The sequence below is a fragment of the Macrobrachium rosenbergii genome, chromosome 8 (genome assembly GCF_040412425.1).
Source record: "Macrobrachium rosenbergii isolate ZJJX-2024 chromosome 8, ASM4041242v1, whole genome shotgun sequence".
NCBI classification, from domain to species: Eukaryota; Metazoa; Arthropoda; class Malacostraca; order Decapoda; family Palaemonidae; genus Macrobrachium; species Macrobrachium rosenbergii.
Genome location: NC_089748.1, coordinates 71,728,881 through 71,743,229, shown reverse-complemented (window position 1 = coordinate 71,743,229; position 14,349 = coordinate 71,728,881). Strand labels below are relative to the sequence as shown.

At 37.4% G+C, this 14,349-nt stretch overlaps 2 protein-coding genes across 8 annotated transcripts in view; one reads left to right on the top strand and one right to left on the bottom strand.

Moving 5' to 3' along the window:
- LOC136840980 (alpha-ketoglutarate-dependent dioxygenase alkB homolog 4) overlaps window positions 1–5,652 on the top strand; it is a 77,405-nt gene extending 71,753 nt beyond the window's left edge. For all 4 annotated transcript variants that reach the window (XM_067107986.1, XM_067107988.1, XM_067107987.1 and 1 more), the window contains one exon: window positions 3,193–5,652. In XM_067107986.1, the coding sequence (XP_066964087.1) occupies window positions 3,193–3,888 (696 nt within the window). In that variant the 3' untranslated portion in view covers window positions 3,889–5,652. The remainder of the gene's footprint in view (window positions 1–3,192) is intronic.
- The window catches only part of LOC136840981 (transmembrane protein 256 homolog), a 55,216-nt gene continuing 46,236 nt past the window's right edge, over window positions 5,370–14,349 (bottom strand). For 3 of the 4 annotated variants that reach the window (XM_067107991.1, XM_067107993.1, XM_067107990.1), the window contains exon 4: window positions 5,370–6,057. In XM_067107991.1, coding sequence (XP_066964092.1) covers window positions 5,914–6,057 — 144 coding nt within the window. In that variant the 3' untranslated portion in view covers window positions 5,370–5,913. Of the gene's footprint in view, window positions 6,058–7,089; window positions 8,805–14,349 lie in introns of those variants that run through there. The other variant, XM_067107992.1, reaches the window with a different exon arrangement.

Genomic DNA, 14,349 nt, shown 5'->3' with positions numbered 1-14,349 from the left:
TTACTGAACATATTCTCTCATTCTGCATGTAAAATGAAAAATAACAGCTCAGTAACATCCTGAAATTCGTTATAATGAATTTATAAAGTAATTGCTTGTGTGTGTGTGTGTGTGTGTGTGTGTGTGTGTGTGTGTGTGTGTATGAAGAGATAAAAGTTCTCTCATTTCACTCGTTATAGGATATTCTAGACGTATAAATGATAGGATTTTGACTGCCATTCCCGTCCTTAGGGCAAAGTCGGCTATGCGTTTGCGAGTTGATAGACCGTCTTTGTGAAGGGTTTGTCCGCTATCATGGTGAGGTTATTAGAGGTTGTTATCTAGAAACAGAACCGTAATGAGCCAAACTCTAGTGTATCTGATAATAATGATACTACTACTACTAGCCGACTTCAAATTGTCATCGGGCAGCATTTCACCAGAGAATACAATTTGTCTGTTTGTTACAAATAAAAAAAATAAAAAAAATATTTTTGAATGAATGCTTAGGAAAAATCATATCAACCGAAATACTAAAAGGTGATATTTCAAAATATGATAAGTAAGATATTCGAGTGTATGATTATAACCAATGGTAACTTTGTCTGTGATGTTTGTTTCTTCCTTTCTAGGTGAGGGGGTATTGTTTACCTAGGGAATTAAGGGGCAGTTTTGTTACTGGATGTTATGATGTTCAGGTTATTTAGTGTCTTATGATAATGATATTCATGTCCGCTATCATGGTGAGGTTATTAGAGGTTGTTATCTAGAAACAGAACTGTAATGAGCCAAACTCTAGTGTATCTGATAATAATGATAATACTACTACTAGCCGACTTCAAATTGTCATCGGGCAGCATTTCACCAGAGAATACAATTTGTCTGTTTGTTACAAATAAAAAAACAAAAAAATATTTTTGAATGAATGCTTAGGAAAAATCATATCAACCGAAATACTAAAAGGTGATATTTCAAAATATGATAAGTAAGATATTCGAGTGTATGATTATAACCAATGGTAACTTTGTCTGTGATGTTTGTTTCTTCCTTTCTAGGTGAGGGGGTATTGTTTACCTAGGGAATTAAGGGGCGGTTTTGTTACTGGATGTTATGATGTTCAGGTTATTTAGTGTCTTATGATAATGATATTCATTCAAATAAGTTTTTACGTTACTTAGATAACAAATAACTTATCGATGAATTATATGACTTCAGATTAGATAGTTCAATCTCATAGGGAGTGAACTTGTTTTATAACGGAGATGAGCTGGTATCACGGGTCAAAGCTGAGCCATTTGAATCTAGATCACGGAATGGAAAGACGCAAAGAAAACATCGCTTTGCGGGGGTTCATCGTTGGAATGAGCGAAAGTGGTGGGTCCCCGACGGAAATTGCAGCAGAGGTTGGACTTTCCAGAGCCACTGTTTATCGCTGGCTCAAGAGGCGGCAGGAGACAAATCAAATAGAGGTTTTATTTTGGAAAATTATTTGAATTCAATACGTTCATATACGTTGTTTTCCACGACATGATTTGGTAGTGATATTCTGATGGGCTCCAAACTTCATTTGCATATGCAGAAAACATTTCACGTGTGTATGGTGAAGCATCTTGTGCACTAAAAAATTATAGATATATTTCTTGAATCCTAATATTTCCAGATGTTAGCATTATCCTCAGCATAAATCAGACATTTCCGTATCTAACATTATGAAATCCTAATGCATAGTAATCACATGACCGTTATTAAAAAAAAAGGGGGGGGGCCGCTTAAAAAGAGGAAGTTAGGAAATAGTAAGGGATCTTGGTAACGATCTTGTAATCCAAAATACAACATACTGTACAATGAAAGTTGTAAGCATGTGAAAATGATGTAATATATCAAAATGTTTATCACCAATAAAAGACAAGAAAAAGAGGGTGCAAGAATAAAGGTAACAACTTCATGTGAGAGAACATAACTGTCCCTTTAAGTCTTGATTAAAGAAATAAGATCTAGCACGATTGGAAAGAAGATATAATTTCATTATCAAATCACTTTCTTCTATAAAGAAATACATTTTACTTTTTACATCAGATCTCTACAACCATAATGAAAGAACGCGATAGTTTACAAAGCAATGGCGAGGTAGGCGATTCTACCTTGCATTCTTCCCTCAACAGACACATTTACAGTGCTTTATAATTATGCACTCGAATATTTCGTGCTCTATAACCTAAAATAGTTATGATTAGCAGTAACGATTCACCACGAAATAAGTGTCTTGTTAGAAACAAATCAATTTCTCTCGGTAAGCAAAAACGTTTAATAATCGTTGGCGGTCCGTTAGTGGATGATAATCCTCATATTAGTATTATAATGTTAGATCAACTATACTCGGGGTGGTGTTAGTACAGTTACGATTTCTATATAACAACAGATCCTCATCCTGTAACTGCCTGTACTGAAAATGCAATGAAAACCTTATCGTGGAATGGTGTGCACTAACCGTTAAGCAAAAGAAGGCCAAGCCAACTACTTAAAAGCATAGTCGACTGGGTCATAAGGATGTGAATGGCAGTAAAAATCCTAATTTATATGTTTAGAATATGCTATAACGAGCGAAATGAGAACTTTTATCCCTTCACACACACACACATACACAATTACTTTACAAATTCATTACAACGAATTTCAGGATGTTATTCACCGAGCTGTGATTTTTCATTTTACATGCAGAATGAGAGAGTATGTTCAGTAATCATGTTAATTACGTGTTTTGGTAACTATATCTCATAAAATCAGCGAAACTAATATGCTATATGTAGAAATCAGAGAAGAGTTTACCAATCAGCGCCTTCCTTACAAAACGTCTATCCGCAAGGATTCATAAACTGCATATCCAGGAACTGCTACTACTTCAGAGAGTTACCATATTTCTCCATCAGTGGTAATTCGTCTCAACTCCCGTGAAGCTGACTGTACAAAATGTAAGAAGCGTGCTGAAAACAAAATGCTGACACACAGTGTCAGCTTTTTTTTTTTTCTTTATGACTAGAAAGCAACTTTGAGTCAAGTCCTTTTCAAAGGAAATTGTCTTTGAACTATTTTGCAATGATAAAAAATCCTTCCATAACCATTTCTTCACCCTACTTAACAAATGTAGCCATTATTAAGTTAACTTTTATGTACCATATTAGACTTGTTGTACGTTTAATTTAAATTATATTTCAGAACTATGGTCCAAAGTGTAACTTCAAGAAGCAAAGAGTGAGAACAGAAAACTTCTGTGGTTATCCAGCATTCACAAAGTTTATCCAAGATCGTTTTTCATCTGTTGATATTTTAGAGAGATTTCAGACTGTTGAGCAATGTGCCTTAGATTACTGTGTGGAAAGAGGGGCATCAATTGATCCCCACATTGATGACTGCTGGATTTGGGGAGAAAGAATACCAACTGTAAGCATGCTTAGTGATTCTGTGTTGACCATGAGGAAATTTGTTGCTTGTGAAAACAAATATAACCTTATGGAAAGAAAATTCTATCCCTCTGTCATAACAATGCAAGGAACTGTTAAAGAAGACTCTGATATTGCAGAAAGTTTCAAAAGACATTCTCAAAATATGGACTTAGAAATTGACACACATAATGATAAAGAAAGTCATGTGGGTAGTCAAATGATTGTAAGACTGCCAATGCCCAGATGTTCACTTCTTATATTTTATGGGCCAGCAAGATATGAATGGGAACATGGGATATTACGACAAGATATTAAGGGTAGAAGAGTTTGTATTACATACAGAGAGCTTACTCCTACTTACCTCCCTTGTGGACCACAGTCAGAGATAGGTAAAGAGATATTGGAAGCAGGTAAAAAGTTTTGGGACCATCGTAAGTTTTATAATCTTGATAACTCAGATGGTATGTGATATGAAAAGGAATAATTTTTATACAGTAGTCTCAGGAGTTTATATGATTTTGATTTTTAGAGTACATATATGTTTTTTATGCAGATGGCATATTTTCAACTTTCAAAATTTGCCTAGGAATACAAAAGTTAATGTCCTTAATCTTGCTGAAAAAATTTGAGAATTCCAAGAAATTTATGCACTGCCATCAATTATGTAAATTAATGGATGATTGAATGATTTTAATTTAATAGTATACCAGATAACTGCTAAATCTTATAAAAACCTTAATGAAACACTTGACCTGGGGTCCACTACTAACTGTTTTTTCCTTAGTAATAAGTAAATATATTTCTATGCATTCTAATTTGTTTTTATGTACTGTTCTGTAAACTACTTCTTTTAGTGAATAAGCCAGTTTTAATTTAATGGTTCAATCCTTAAAAGTCACGATCATCAGTATCACCATAAATGTTTTTACAGGAGGTTTTCCCATATGGGGTTAGGTATTTTTGAGTTCTCTCCACTCTTTGTCCTGTGAACTGTCTGCCTGACCTCCCATCAGGTCTAGGTCTTTGTTTATCCCCGTTCTATATGATTTCTTGGGTCTTCCCACAGGTCTTTATCCTGCTGTTTGTATATCAATATCTATCACTTTCCTGGCCAGTTGTTCCTCATGCCTTCTCATCCTATTTCCAAACCATCTTGAACTTTGAGACCACTTTTTTCCATTGTCTTGATACCACATCTCTCAACCAATTCCTCATTCACAGTAGTCTTTCCGCCATACTTTGACCATGAATGTTAGCATTCTGTGGTCATATGATTTTTCTTGTCAGTGCCCACATTGCTGGTGTATTTAGTACAGGCCCTATGTACCCTTTGTAGGTTTTTACCCTCTTTACTGATGGGATATTTTATTTGACAATAGTAAAGCTGCGCTCTCCATTTCATCCATGCTATAGCTACTCTCTTGTAATTCTCTCTCAACTACTGCTTCACACTCCAGTATATCCCCAAGTTAACAGAAAAACTACCTCTTTTATGGCCTGCCCATTTATCACCATTCAGGCATCGAAAATCTCGTACACCATAAAGGCCACTATGTTAACTTCCTACAGGTTATTTCCCTCTTTAATGGTAAAATTTTACCAAAATTTTATTGTGCTCTTATACGTTGCAGATATAAATAAACCGTGACAGGTACCTCATTTATATTTTTCTAATCTGAGCATTTACCATTTCTTGTTAAACCATCCAGTATAAAGAATTTACTTCACCCCTTAACTTCTCACTTAGTATCCACATGGCCACTTACCTGACTGTGCTTATTCCTTTGCCTCCCTCCATCCAGTAACTGCAGCACTCATTTTAAGAGGTAATTCAACTTTCAATCTATTCTTTTTATCCAGGAGTTGATGGAATTTGTAAAAGTAACCAGTTTGCATCCTTCAAAATTACTCATCATTTTGAGAAAAGGAGAAAATTTATACAAATTGAGATAAAATACGAATTCTTAATATTTATTTAAACTTAAGTTTGCCTTGTACATTTTAGATTCTATTCTAAAACCATTATCACTGTGAATTGTATACTTTATATGTGATTTTACAATGTATGAACAAGAAAATAAAAAGGAACCATTCATAATGCATAAACAAAGCATAATTAAGGCATACTTTAGTTCAGCACTTTATTATAGATAGTAATGTTATTTAAAAAACCATTAACTTACATTTAACAATGTATGGTTAACTAAATTAAATTAGCAAAAATACAAAAAAATAGTATTTTTCTTTATTTGTTTTCTCTTTTTAGAAAAGATAACGTCATACTATCCACTGTACATTAACCCAATTCTTGGCTCACTTATATACAGAGAATGTGGTAACTGGACAAGTGAAGTTGAAACAAAATAGCAATAAAAAAATCAATCTATTATAGGAGTAAAAGAGCAATTTTCCACCTCATACTAATTGATAATAACCAAGGTTTTTACCTTCACGAGTCAATAACCACATGATGAGTCTTTAATTATAATAGTGTCTATAAGATCATAGATAACCATCCAATAATAAGTAGCATTCCTCCATATGGGGTGTACTGCCGAACATTCTTTGATCCTGTGAGGGCATAGTAATAACAAGTACCACAGAAAATGGCAGTGCCAGTTACAATAAGAGTGCCAGCCTGTGGAAAAAAATATATAAATATATCACCTCTAGAGGTTCTATGAATATAATAAGTTTCCTAAAGAACTAAATAATGTTTATGACACAATTTTTGATAAATCATATTATGTACTTTTGTTTCACAATACAGAACAAGGGAAATTCCAAAAACTATTTTCAATCATGACCCAACCAAAAATAGTAATAAACCATACCTCAGACTAAATATGTACGTAATGTGATTACGGAGATTACATGGTAACTCCATAAGTTTTATGAAAGTGTATTCTCAATGTAAATTGTATACAGTACATGATGAAACAAATATAGTAAAAAAACTAATTTGTATATATCTTCTGGCTTTAGAATCACAATTTCTAATTTACATCACTCTTAAATAAACCTGAAATCTTTAATATGGATACACCTTCAGTGACAGCTGGTACGATTGCTAAAGTCTGATAAAAATGATACACCTTCAGTGACAGGTACGATCACTAGTCTGAAAAAATGGCAACTGAGCAATGGCAGGTAGTGAAAGGTGGGGGTACCACCCTCTCACCCGAGTGCCAACCATACTTTTCCTTCAGCAAACAGGAGCAAGTATAGGGATGGCTGGAGGGGGGATTTTGACAAAAGACATAAGGTTTCAACATGTATGAAAAATGCAAATTACTCTGAATTTGTAACCTGTTTCTACAGTGATACAAACCTTTGTCTTATATAAGAATGACTCCTTAGGAAGGAGGTTTTCTCTCAATGAGCATGACTTGGCACTGTTCCAAAGGGATTGGAACATGAAGTTATGAATCTCTGCCACATCCCCACACAGTCTCTACCTAAAGCAAGAGACTGAAATGATAATCAATCACTACCCAGAAATGTATGCTTCCCAGTCAAGTACATTAGCAGGGGAAGGCAGACTCCTGCAACCTCCTAAATAGTCTGGCATCCAAAGCCACAGGCTGATTGGGCCCTCCACCAGAGTTTTTTGTACCACACTGAATTATATTCCCATTTTGAGAATGGGAAATCAAGGTTGGTTTGCAGCAATATAATCATCCAGGTGTGAATGATGCTCTTCCAATCCCCTCAGCTAAGAAGATAGAGAAAACAAATCATCAGACATAAATCTTAAGAAGGGTGCTCAGTTGTGTAGCTCGCCTGCAATCTGCAAGACTAGCATGAACATGGATTAGACTGTCAACAGTTATATAAGGCACTAAAGAGTTGGTGTGACCCAGCACTGGATGCATCTCTTTGCCAATCTATGTTTAGCCATGAACATTTGGCAAGATGCAACAGTACTAAAAAGATACTGGGAAAGTTACACAACAGCTTATGCACTCCCACATGGCTAAGGAACAAGGTGACATGGCCCTACAGATATCTTCTTGTAGAAATGAATTGAATTGAATATAGAATTTAGGCCAAAGGCCAAGCACTGGGACCTATGAGGCCATTCAGCGCTGAAACGGAAATTGACAGTAAAAGGTTTGAAAGATGTAACTGGAGGAAAACCTTGCAGTTGCACTATGAATCAACTATTAGGAGAGGGTGGAAAACCAGATGGAAGAGAATATGAAAGGAGGTACAGTAAAAGGAATGAAAGGGGTTGCAGCTAAGGATTGAAGGCACGCTGCAAAGCAGCTTATGTAATGCCTACAGTGCACCGCCTGAGGTGCACTGACAGCGCTACCCCCCTATAGGGTCTTGTAGAAATGAGGAAGGAAGTCAGTAAGTCAGGTTCCTAACACTGAACCTATATCAAAGTTCTGCCTAGATGGGTGTAGATGCAACTTTGAACCTTATAAGCTAAAACAACCGACATCCAGGTCTCCTAACCTGCCAAACAGACCTGAATAGACTGCTCAAGGGCACTGGATCAGAAGTATAAGTAACAAAGTCACCTTTCACTTGGAGTCAGGCAAGGAAGCAGTAAGTACTGTGACCTTAGAAGCACCGTAAATTGCACCACGTATAGAGTTCCTGTCATTCCATGTCCAAAGTTAGGAGAAAAACAGGGTGGAACAAAGAACCAATACAGATCATTTGACTGAAGTAGACCTGAAGTAGCTGAGTAAAGACTGCAAAACAACATACCTACCCTTCTCCCATAATAAGTCTAGAAGAAAAATATGACAGGCTGAGGTGGACTTATATGTGTTAGCACCTCTCCCTCTAAAAGAATACCTGACTGGACAGATAGTGCTGTCACTGAAAAGTCTCTGTCATGTAGGTCAACAAAGAAATTGCCCCAGGTCCCCAATGGAGGAAGGGGAAGCCACAGGCCCCCCTTAATCACAGAGTCCTGCTACCTGTGAGCTGATGATACTGTATTCCCAAAGGAGTCCAATGGACAAGATGAGCAAGGCTATCCATGGAAAAAAAAATATATACAGGTTGACCATCACTGATCCGGCATCATTGGGACCTGGAGGGTGCCGGATTAGCCATTTATTAGGCTAGAATACTCGAAACCCCGTAGCTAAGCGCCTCATCTTAGAATTAAAATATCCCATAAATCAGTACAAGTTGGTTAATAAAGAAAAAACAGTTATCAAATACAGGTAGTGCTCGAGTTACGGTAATTTGACTTACGATGTTTCGAGTTTACGATGGGGTTAGCAATTAATACTGGTATGAAAATATTTAGGAAATATTTTTAGATTTCGCGCAGGCACAGGAAGCAGGTACAATCGGGCAGCGAGAGAGACCAACTTATAATAGAAAAACTTCTTTTCCTCCATCTCTTTATTCCATCTGCTAGTTAAAAAAGTAAAAGAGAATGATAAAAGTATTGTTAGTAACTTTATACTCTTGTGTAAATGCGTACAGCCATAAACAACCGAACGGGAAACTGTTGTTTTGCTAATAATCGTATCGGATAACAACTGTTTTGCTTGTATTTCAACCATCGTTGAAGTACAAATGACGTTAAGTACTGTACAATAGGACTGATATATTTTTTACACTATACCCTTATTCGCTTTGGAGAAAAGATTGACAGGGAAATATACTGCTACAGTAACTTTAAGCTGCAAGTTGTAGCTGAAGCTGAGAAAACAATGTTCAAGCTGCAGTTGACTATAAATTATCGTGCATCGGCAACATGGATGAACTCGACCGTAAATAAAGCTGGAGAGAATGTATTTTAATCAAAACTACTGGGCATGAAAGAATACAAATTACTACTGTTTTCACGCCAATAAAAGATAAATACGTAAAGCTCATATTATGATGAAATCGAGAAAATAGCGAACGGAATCTTGATTTTTTTTACACAAAACAAACATGCCCCCAAAACGAGACATATTTAAGTTATATTTCGACTTAAAAACACTTCGTATAACGAAAAACATCCTTGTCCCAAATAAATAAAGTATCCATATTCATTTACACTAACTAGAAGCAAGAAAAGCGCTTTGAACTTAGTTAAATCTTTTGAAAATAAACACCGCGATATCAATTCCCAAAACAAAACATTGATCGCAATTTATAATAAAAAAGCAATATGAGAATATACGCATTAGAAACAATGCAGTAAAGCATAAATTTTTAAAAGATCCATGAAAAAGATGTACATTCATTATGCTGATGTTTGTATAATATTGTTAATATGTGAATAGAGTTCAGTATAATGTAGGCTAGGCTACCAGTTTGTTGATGCAGCACACTCGCCACCCAATCGGCGACGTGGCGAGTTAGTGCAGCGACCGGGAAATTTGAAAATTAGTGCGGAAACATTAGAAATTACTCTAGCCGAAATTTGTCCCGGATTACTGATTGTTCCGGACTACTGATTGCCGGATTAGTGATGGTCAACCTGTATGAGCATAAGTGCCTCCCTCCCCTAGGTGACAGGGACAAGGAGTTGCAAAGATGGCAAAAGGTCATGGCAATGACAAGATCTACATTAGTCTCCTGAGGATCTAGTAAAGATGAAGTACCCTCTGGGGTGAAACCCAAGGTGTGCTTAATGGAGGATACCAGGAGCCAAGGACGTGTCTGGGTCACTTACCATGGACACTGCCCTAAGACCTTTTATTGAAATGAAGGTAGGTGTATTAGCCTGAATCTGACCCTGCTCTGAGGACCATGACAAGCAGTGCCCAAATTGGACTGTCCTAGACAAAGTCATGATCCAAAAGTATCAAAGATGACCAAATACAATCCCCTCCTTTACCCTTGGCCCCATAAGTAGCCAAAGAACCAGCGAAGCTGGCCCTTCTGGCCAACCTAGGGGAGCAGGAGTGCACACTACTGGTTCAGAGACAAGTTACAAGACTTGTCCTGGGCCATACCAGGCTGAGTCCAAAGAGCCAAGATAGCTGATAGTCTAGAGAAGTGTAAACTCTGCCTTCTGCTTGTCCAGAAAGGTGTAAACTTACCATTAAAAGAAGACTGAGGGGGCTACTGGCCATGAGGGTTAACATACCAAGGATTGGTAATGTGCAAGCTTGTGTACAAATACAACCACACAGTCCAGTCAACTGCTCCTGAGAATGGTTATAATGATCGACATCACTCCTCAGAATGATCCCTGTAGGGGGATAGTGCCATCGATGCACCTCATACAGTGCGATGTAGGCATTACTTAAGGGGATCGGCCGGTTTCCGACTTTTTTAACGACAGGTTGTTGATATATAGGGGGTTTGTTAAAGGATATTGTGTGGAACTTCTGGGGAAAAAATTTTTGTTCAGTGACCTTAGGTTTTGTGACGCCAGAGCATTTTTCGGCCAAAAATGGCCATTTTCAAAATGCATCTCCTCCTTTGCATTTTGGTTTTAAGAGATGAGATTTGAACCAATATAAAACACATATGGACCTTCGATACAAAGCCCGGGATTTTTTGATTTTTCAATTATTTTTCGAGATATGAATTTTTTTTTTTTTTTAATGAAATTTTCCGGAAATATTACAGAAAAAAAATTGCCAAAAATCAGAAACTCAAAATATTAAAAATCCCCGGCTTTGTTTTAATCTACCATGTTTCCCCATGTTATATGTAAAAATTTCATTTAGATTGGTCCAATACTAAGGGAGGAGATGCATTTTAAAGGCGAAAAACTTATGTTTGAGAAACGGGCCTTCAAAGTTTTAGTTACATAAAAAAAGTAAAAGGACTTCAAAGACTGTGTTACAATTAATTCTATGGTTTTAATTTTTATTTTTGGGTATTAATTAATGCAAAATGATTATAAATAAGAATATTAATTGATTATTTATGTGCCTAAGACACATTCTTATAAATTTTAGGTTCCTGGTCCCCCTGTCTGATCTTGCTGCAGGTATTACTCTAGGGTATCATAGTTGCCTACACTTTTTATTAGTGTCTCGAATCCATCCCTTGCCAAATGGATCCTGGGAATTACTTTACATTCACAATTAGGGATTCGTGATTCCAGTAATTCATCAAGTCTTGCTTCACTTATTATGATAATTTTATTTTCAGGATCGTCTATAATATCAGCCTCCGAGCTACTGCTTTCTTTTTCTAAAATATCTTTGCCCTTTGGTAGTGTGAACAAATAAAAAAAGGCGTTTAGGGGTGGATGTGGTTGGTCTCTGGTCAGCAGAGATCGCTGCCTGCGCCGTTTGATGGGCGACAGCTCTCTCTCTCTCTCTCGCTCTCTCCGTCGCTCCAGTCCCCTCTATGGCACTAATTTCTTGAACTCTTTCTTCTACTTCTCGCTTGGACTTTTCCACTTGGCTTTTCCGCATTCTAGAAGCATGAAGTGAACTCTTGGACCTTTTAGGCACGGTGAAAAAACAAAAACACCGCAGAAAATACAGAGTTCAGTCAAGGCTAGCGAGCATAAAAACGTGTCCTTCTAGCTTGGAAGTTTATAGGCAACTCTCGGCCACAGTCGGCGTCATGGTATGGCGTGTGTGCGTTGTCATGGCTAGGAATAACTAAAAGGTGCCGAGTAGGATATTATTGACATTATACATTTCATATCAAAGGAAGTTTTTCGTAATATATATCGCAAAAGCTATACCAGACTAAATCATTTGCGCTACTGGTGTTTTATGGGTATATAGTTATTGTTACATTTTAGGCCATAACTAGAGAAATACGGCAAATTTTAGCATAATATTTAGTGGACACATTCTTGAACCCTATCTGAAGCCATAGAATTTTTTTCAGCAAATCGAATTTTTTAAAGATTATTGGGTTTTTTTAGGCGGCCGATCCCCTTAAGGGTCTTTGCAGCATCCCTTCAGCCCTTGGCTGCAACTGCTTTCATTCCTTTTACTGTACCTCTGTTCATATTCTCTTCTTCCATCTTACTGTCAACCCTCTCCTACAACTGATTCATAGTGCAACTACGAGGTTTTCCTCCTGTTACACCTTTCAGGCTTTTACTGTCAATTTCTGTTTCAACGCTGAATGGCATTAGTTGCCCCAGTGCTTGGCATGTATGCCTAAAATCTATAGATCAGTCAATCATTCCTCGGAATGATGGTGATCCATGTGAAGACATTTTAGCTTTCTTGTAGAGGGCTGCCTTCTGGGATTTTTCTTTATACTTCCTCCAGCCATGGATAGGAAAGGACGACAAAGCATGCCTCCATTTCTTTGACCTCTCGTAACCAGGGCCTCTCCAAACTCTCCCAGGCCAAGAGGTTCGGAACTGAGGTCAGTCTTCCTGAAGGCCAGGAAATGCAGCAGGAGCCTCTGAAGCAGTAACAAAAATGAAGTACCCATTTAGACTGAGGTGCATGCTAAGCTCTTAGGTGTAACTAAGTGCTCCTAGAAGGTAATGAGGGACATACCTCCCCCCCCCCCACAAACCCAAGAAAAGGACAAAGAGCCTCCTTTGCTGCCTGATCATACTTAGGGATTTTATTTTTCTAGGGACCTGGAAGGATAGTTGTGTAGGTATCCAAAACTCACAACGTTTCTGTTATCAGCAGCTAAAATTTGAAACTCCCGGTAGCGATTCTTTCGTTCTGGTATAGGTGTAGGGGTCTAGCCCTGCCCACTTTCAGGGAAGATGAGTGGGCTCCCATTCTGTAATTACTTGGTAAATATATGGTACAGTGAACCCCCCTGTATTCGCGGGGGGGGTGTGGGACAAATAGCTAAAATCCGCGAATACTTAAAACCCCTCTAAAAACACTTAGAACTGCCCATTTTGATAGTTTAAACACAGAAAAACCCTGTAAAAATGCATATACCTGAGTATTTTAATAGTTTTATCACAAAAAGTGCATTTATTCATGAAAATTATATGAAAATACAGTAATTAGTGAATATTTCTCAGTGAAAAATACCGCAATTGGGCGAATTTTCCGTGAATAATGGCTAGATATGTTCCACAGAGAAACCCGCGAATGCGTGAGACCGCGAATCACGAGAACGCGAATACGGGGGGTTTACTGTACATATACAGTATATAAAACTTTATTTTATTATAAAAATGTCATTTTTATATAAGTGACTTATCAAGTAACTTAGCAAGTAATTACATAGCTGATTCCACATTGAAAGGAGGTGGGATGCATGGACTACTCTATCCCCAAAACACTGTATACAATAATGAATTTGAGAACAGAAAATTTGCTAGCATTGGGACAATGCTTGTTGTTTCCTTACCTTATGAGAGAGCTGCTGCAAGAAGATACTGCCTGTGGTTGGCGTTAGTGAGATGCAAATACCGATTTACATCTCCAAAATGCTGTTTGGAGAATTTCTGAAAGAGAAATATTATGTTTAAAAACTAAGGACGTAGCCACTGCCCTTATTTCATGTGCCTTAACCTTCAGAGAAGGTCAAAGCTCTTCTCCCACTTGAGAATGGGCTTCCTTAATGAGTTCTCTTAAGAAAAGGATATAGCAAATTACTACAGGGCCCTCTTAACTTCTCAGTTCTCTATACGTAAAACTTTAATGCCCTTACAGGGCAAAGAACTCTTTCTTCCTCCTCAGGTCCTAGAATTTCACTCAAATTCTTGACCTTAAAAGAATGAGGCCAGGGCTTGGAAGGATTCTCGTTCTTTGCGAGAAATCCTAGCATATGAAAACAAATCGCCTCTCCTCCTGAGAAACCAATCCTTCTATTGATTGCTTGCAGCTCACAAACCCTCTTAGCTGTTACCAAAGCCACCAAAAAGAGGTCATCTTAGTTAGATCTCTGAGTGAAGAGGAGCTGATAGGCTCGAAAGGAGGAAGAGACAACCATTTTAAGACCACGTCTAGGTTCCAGGATACCAGTTCTGTTCCCTTCTGCTTACTTGTCTCGAAAGATTTTATTAAATCAGAAATGTCTTGATTCGAGGATAAGTTTAGGCTTCTGTGCCTAA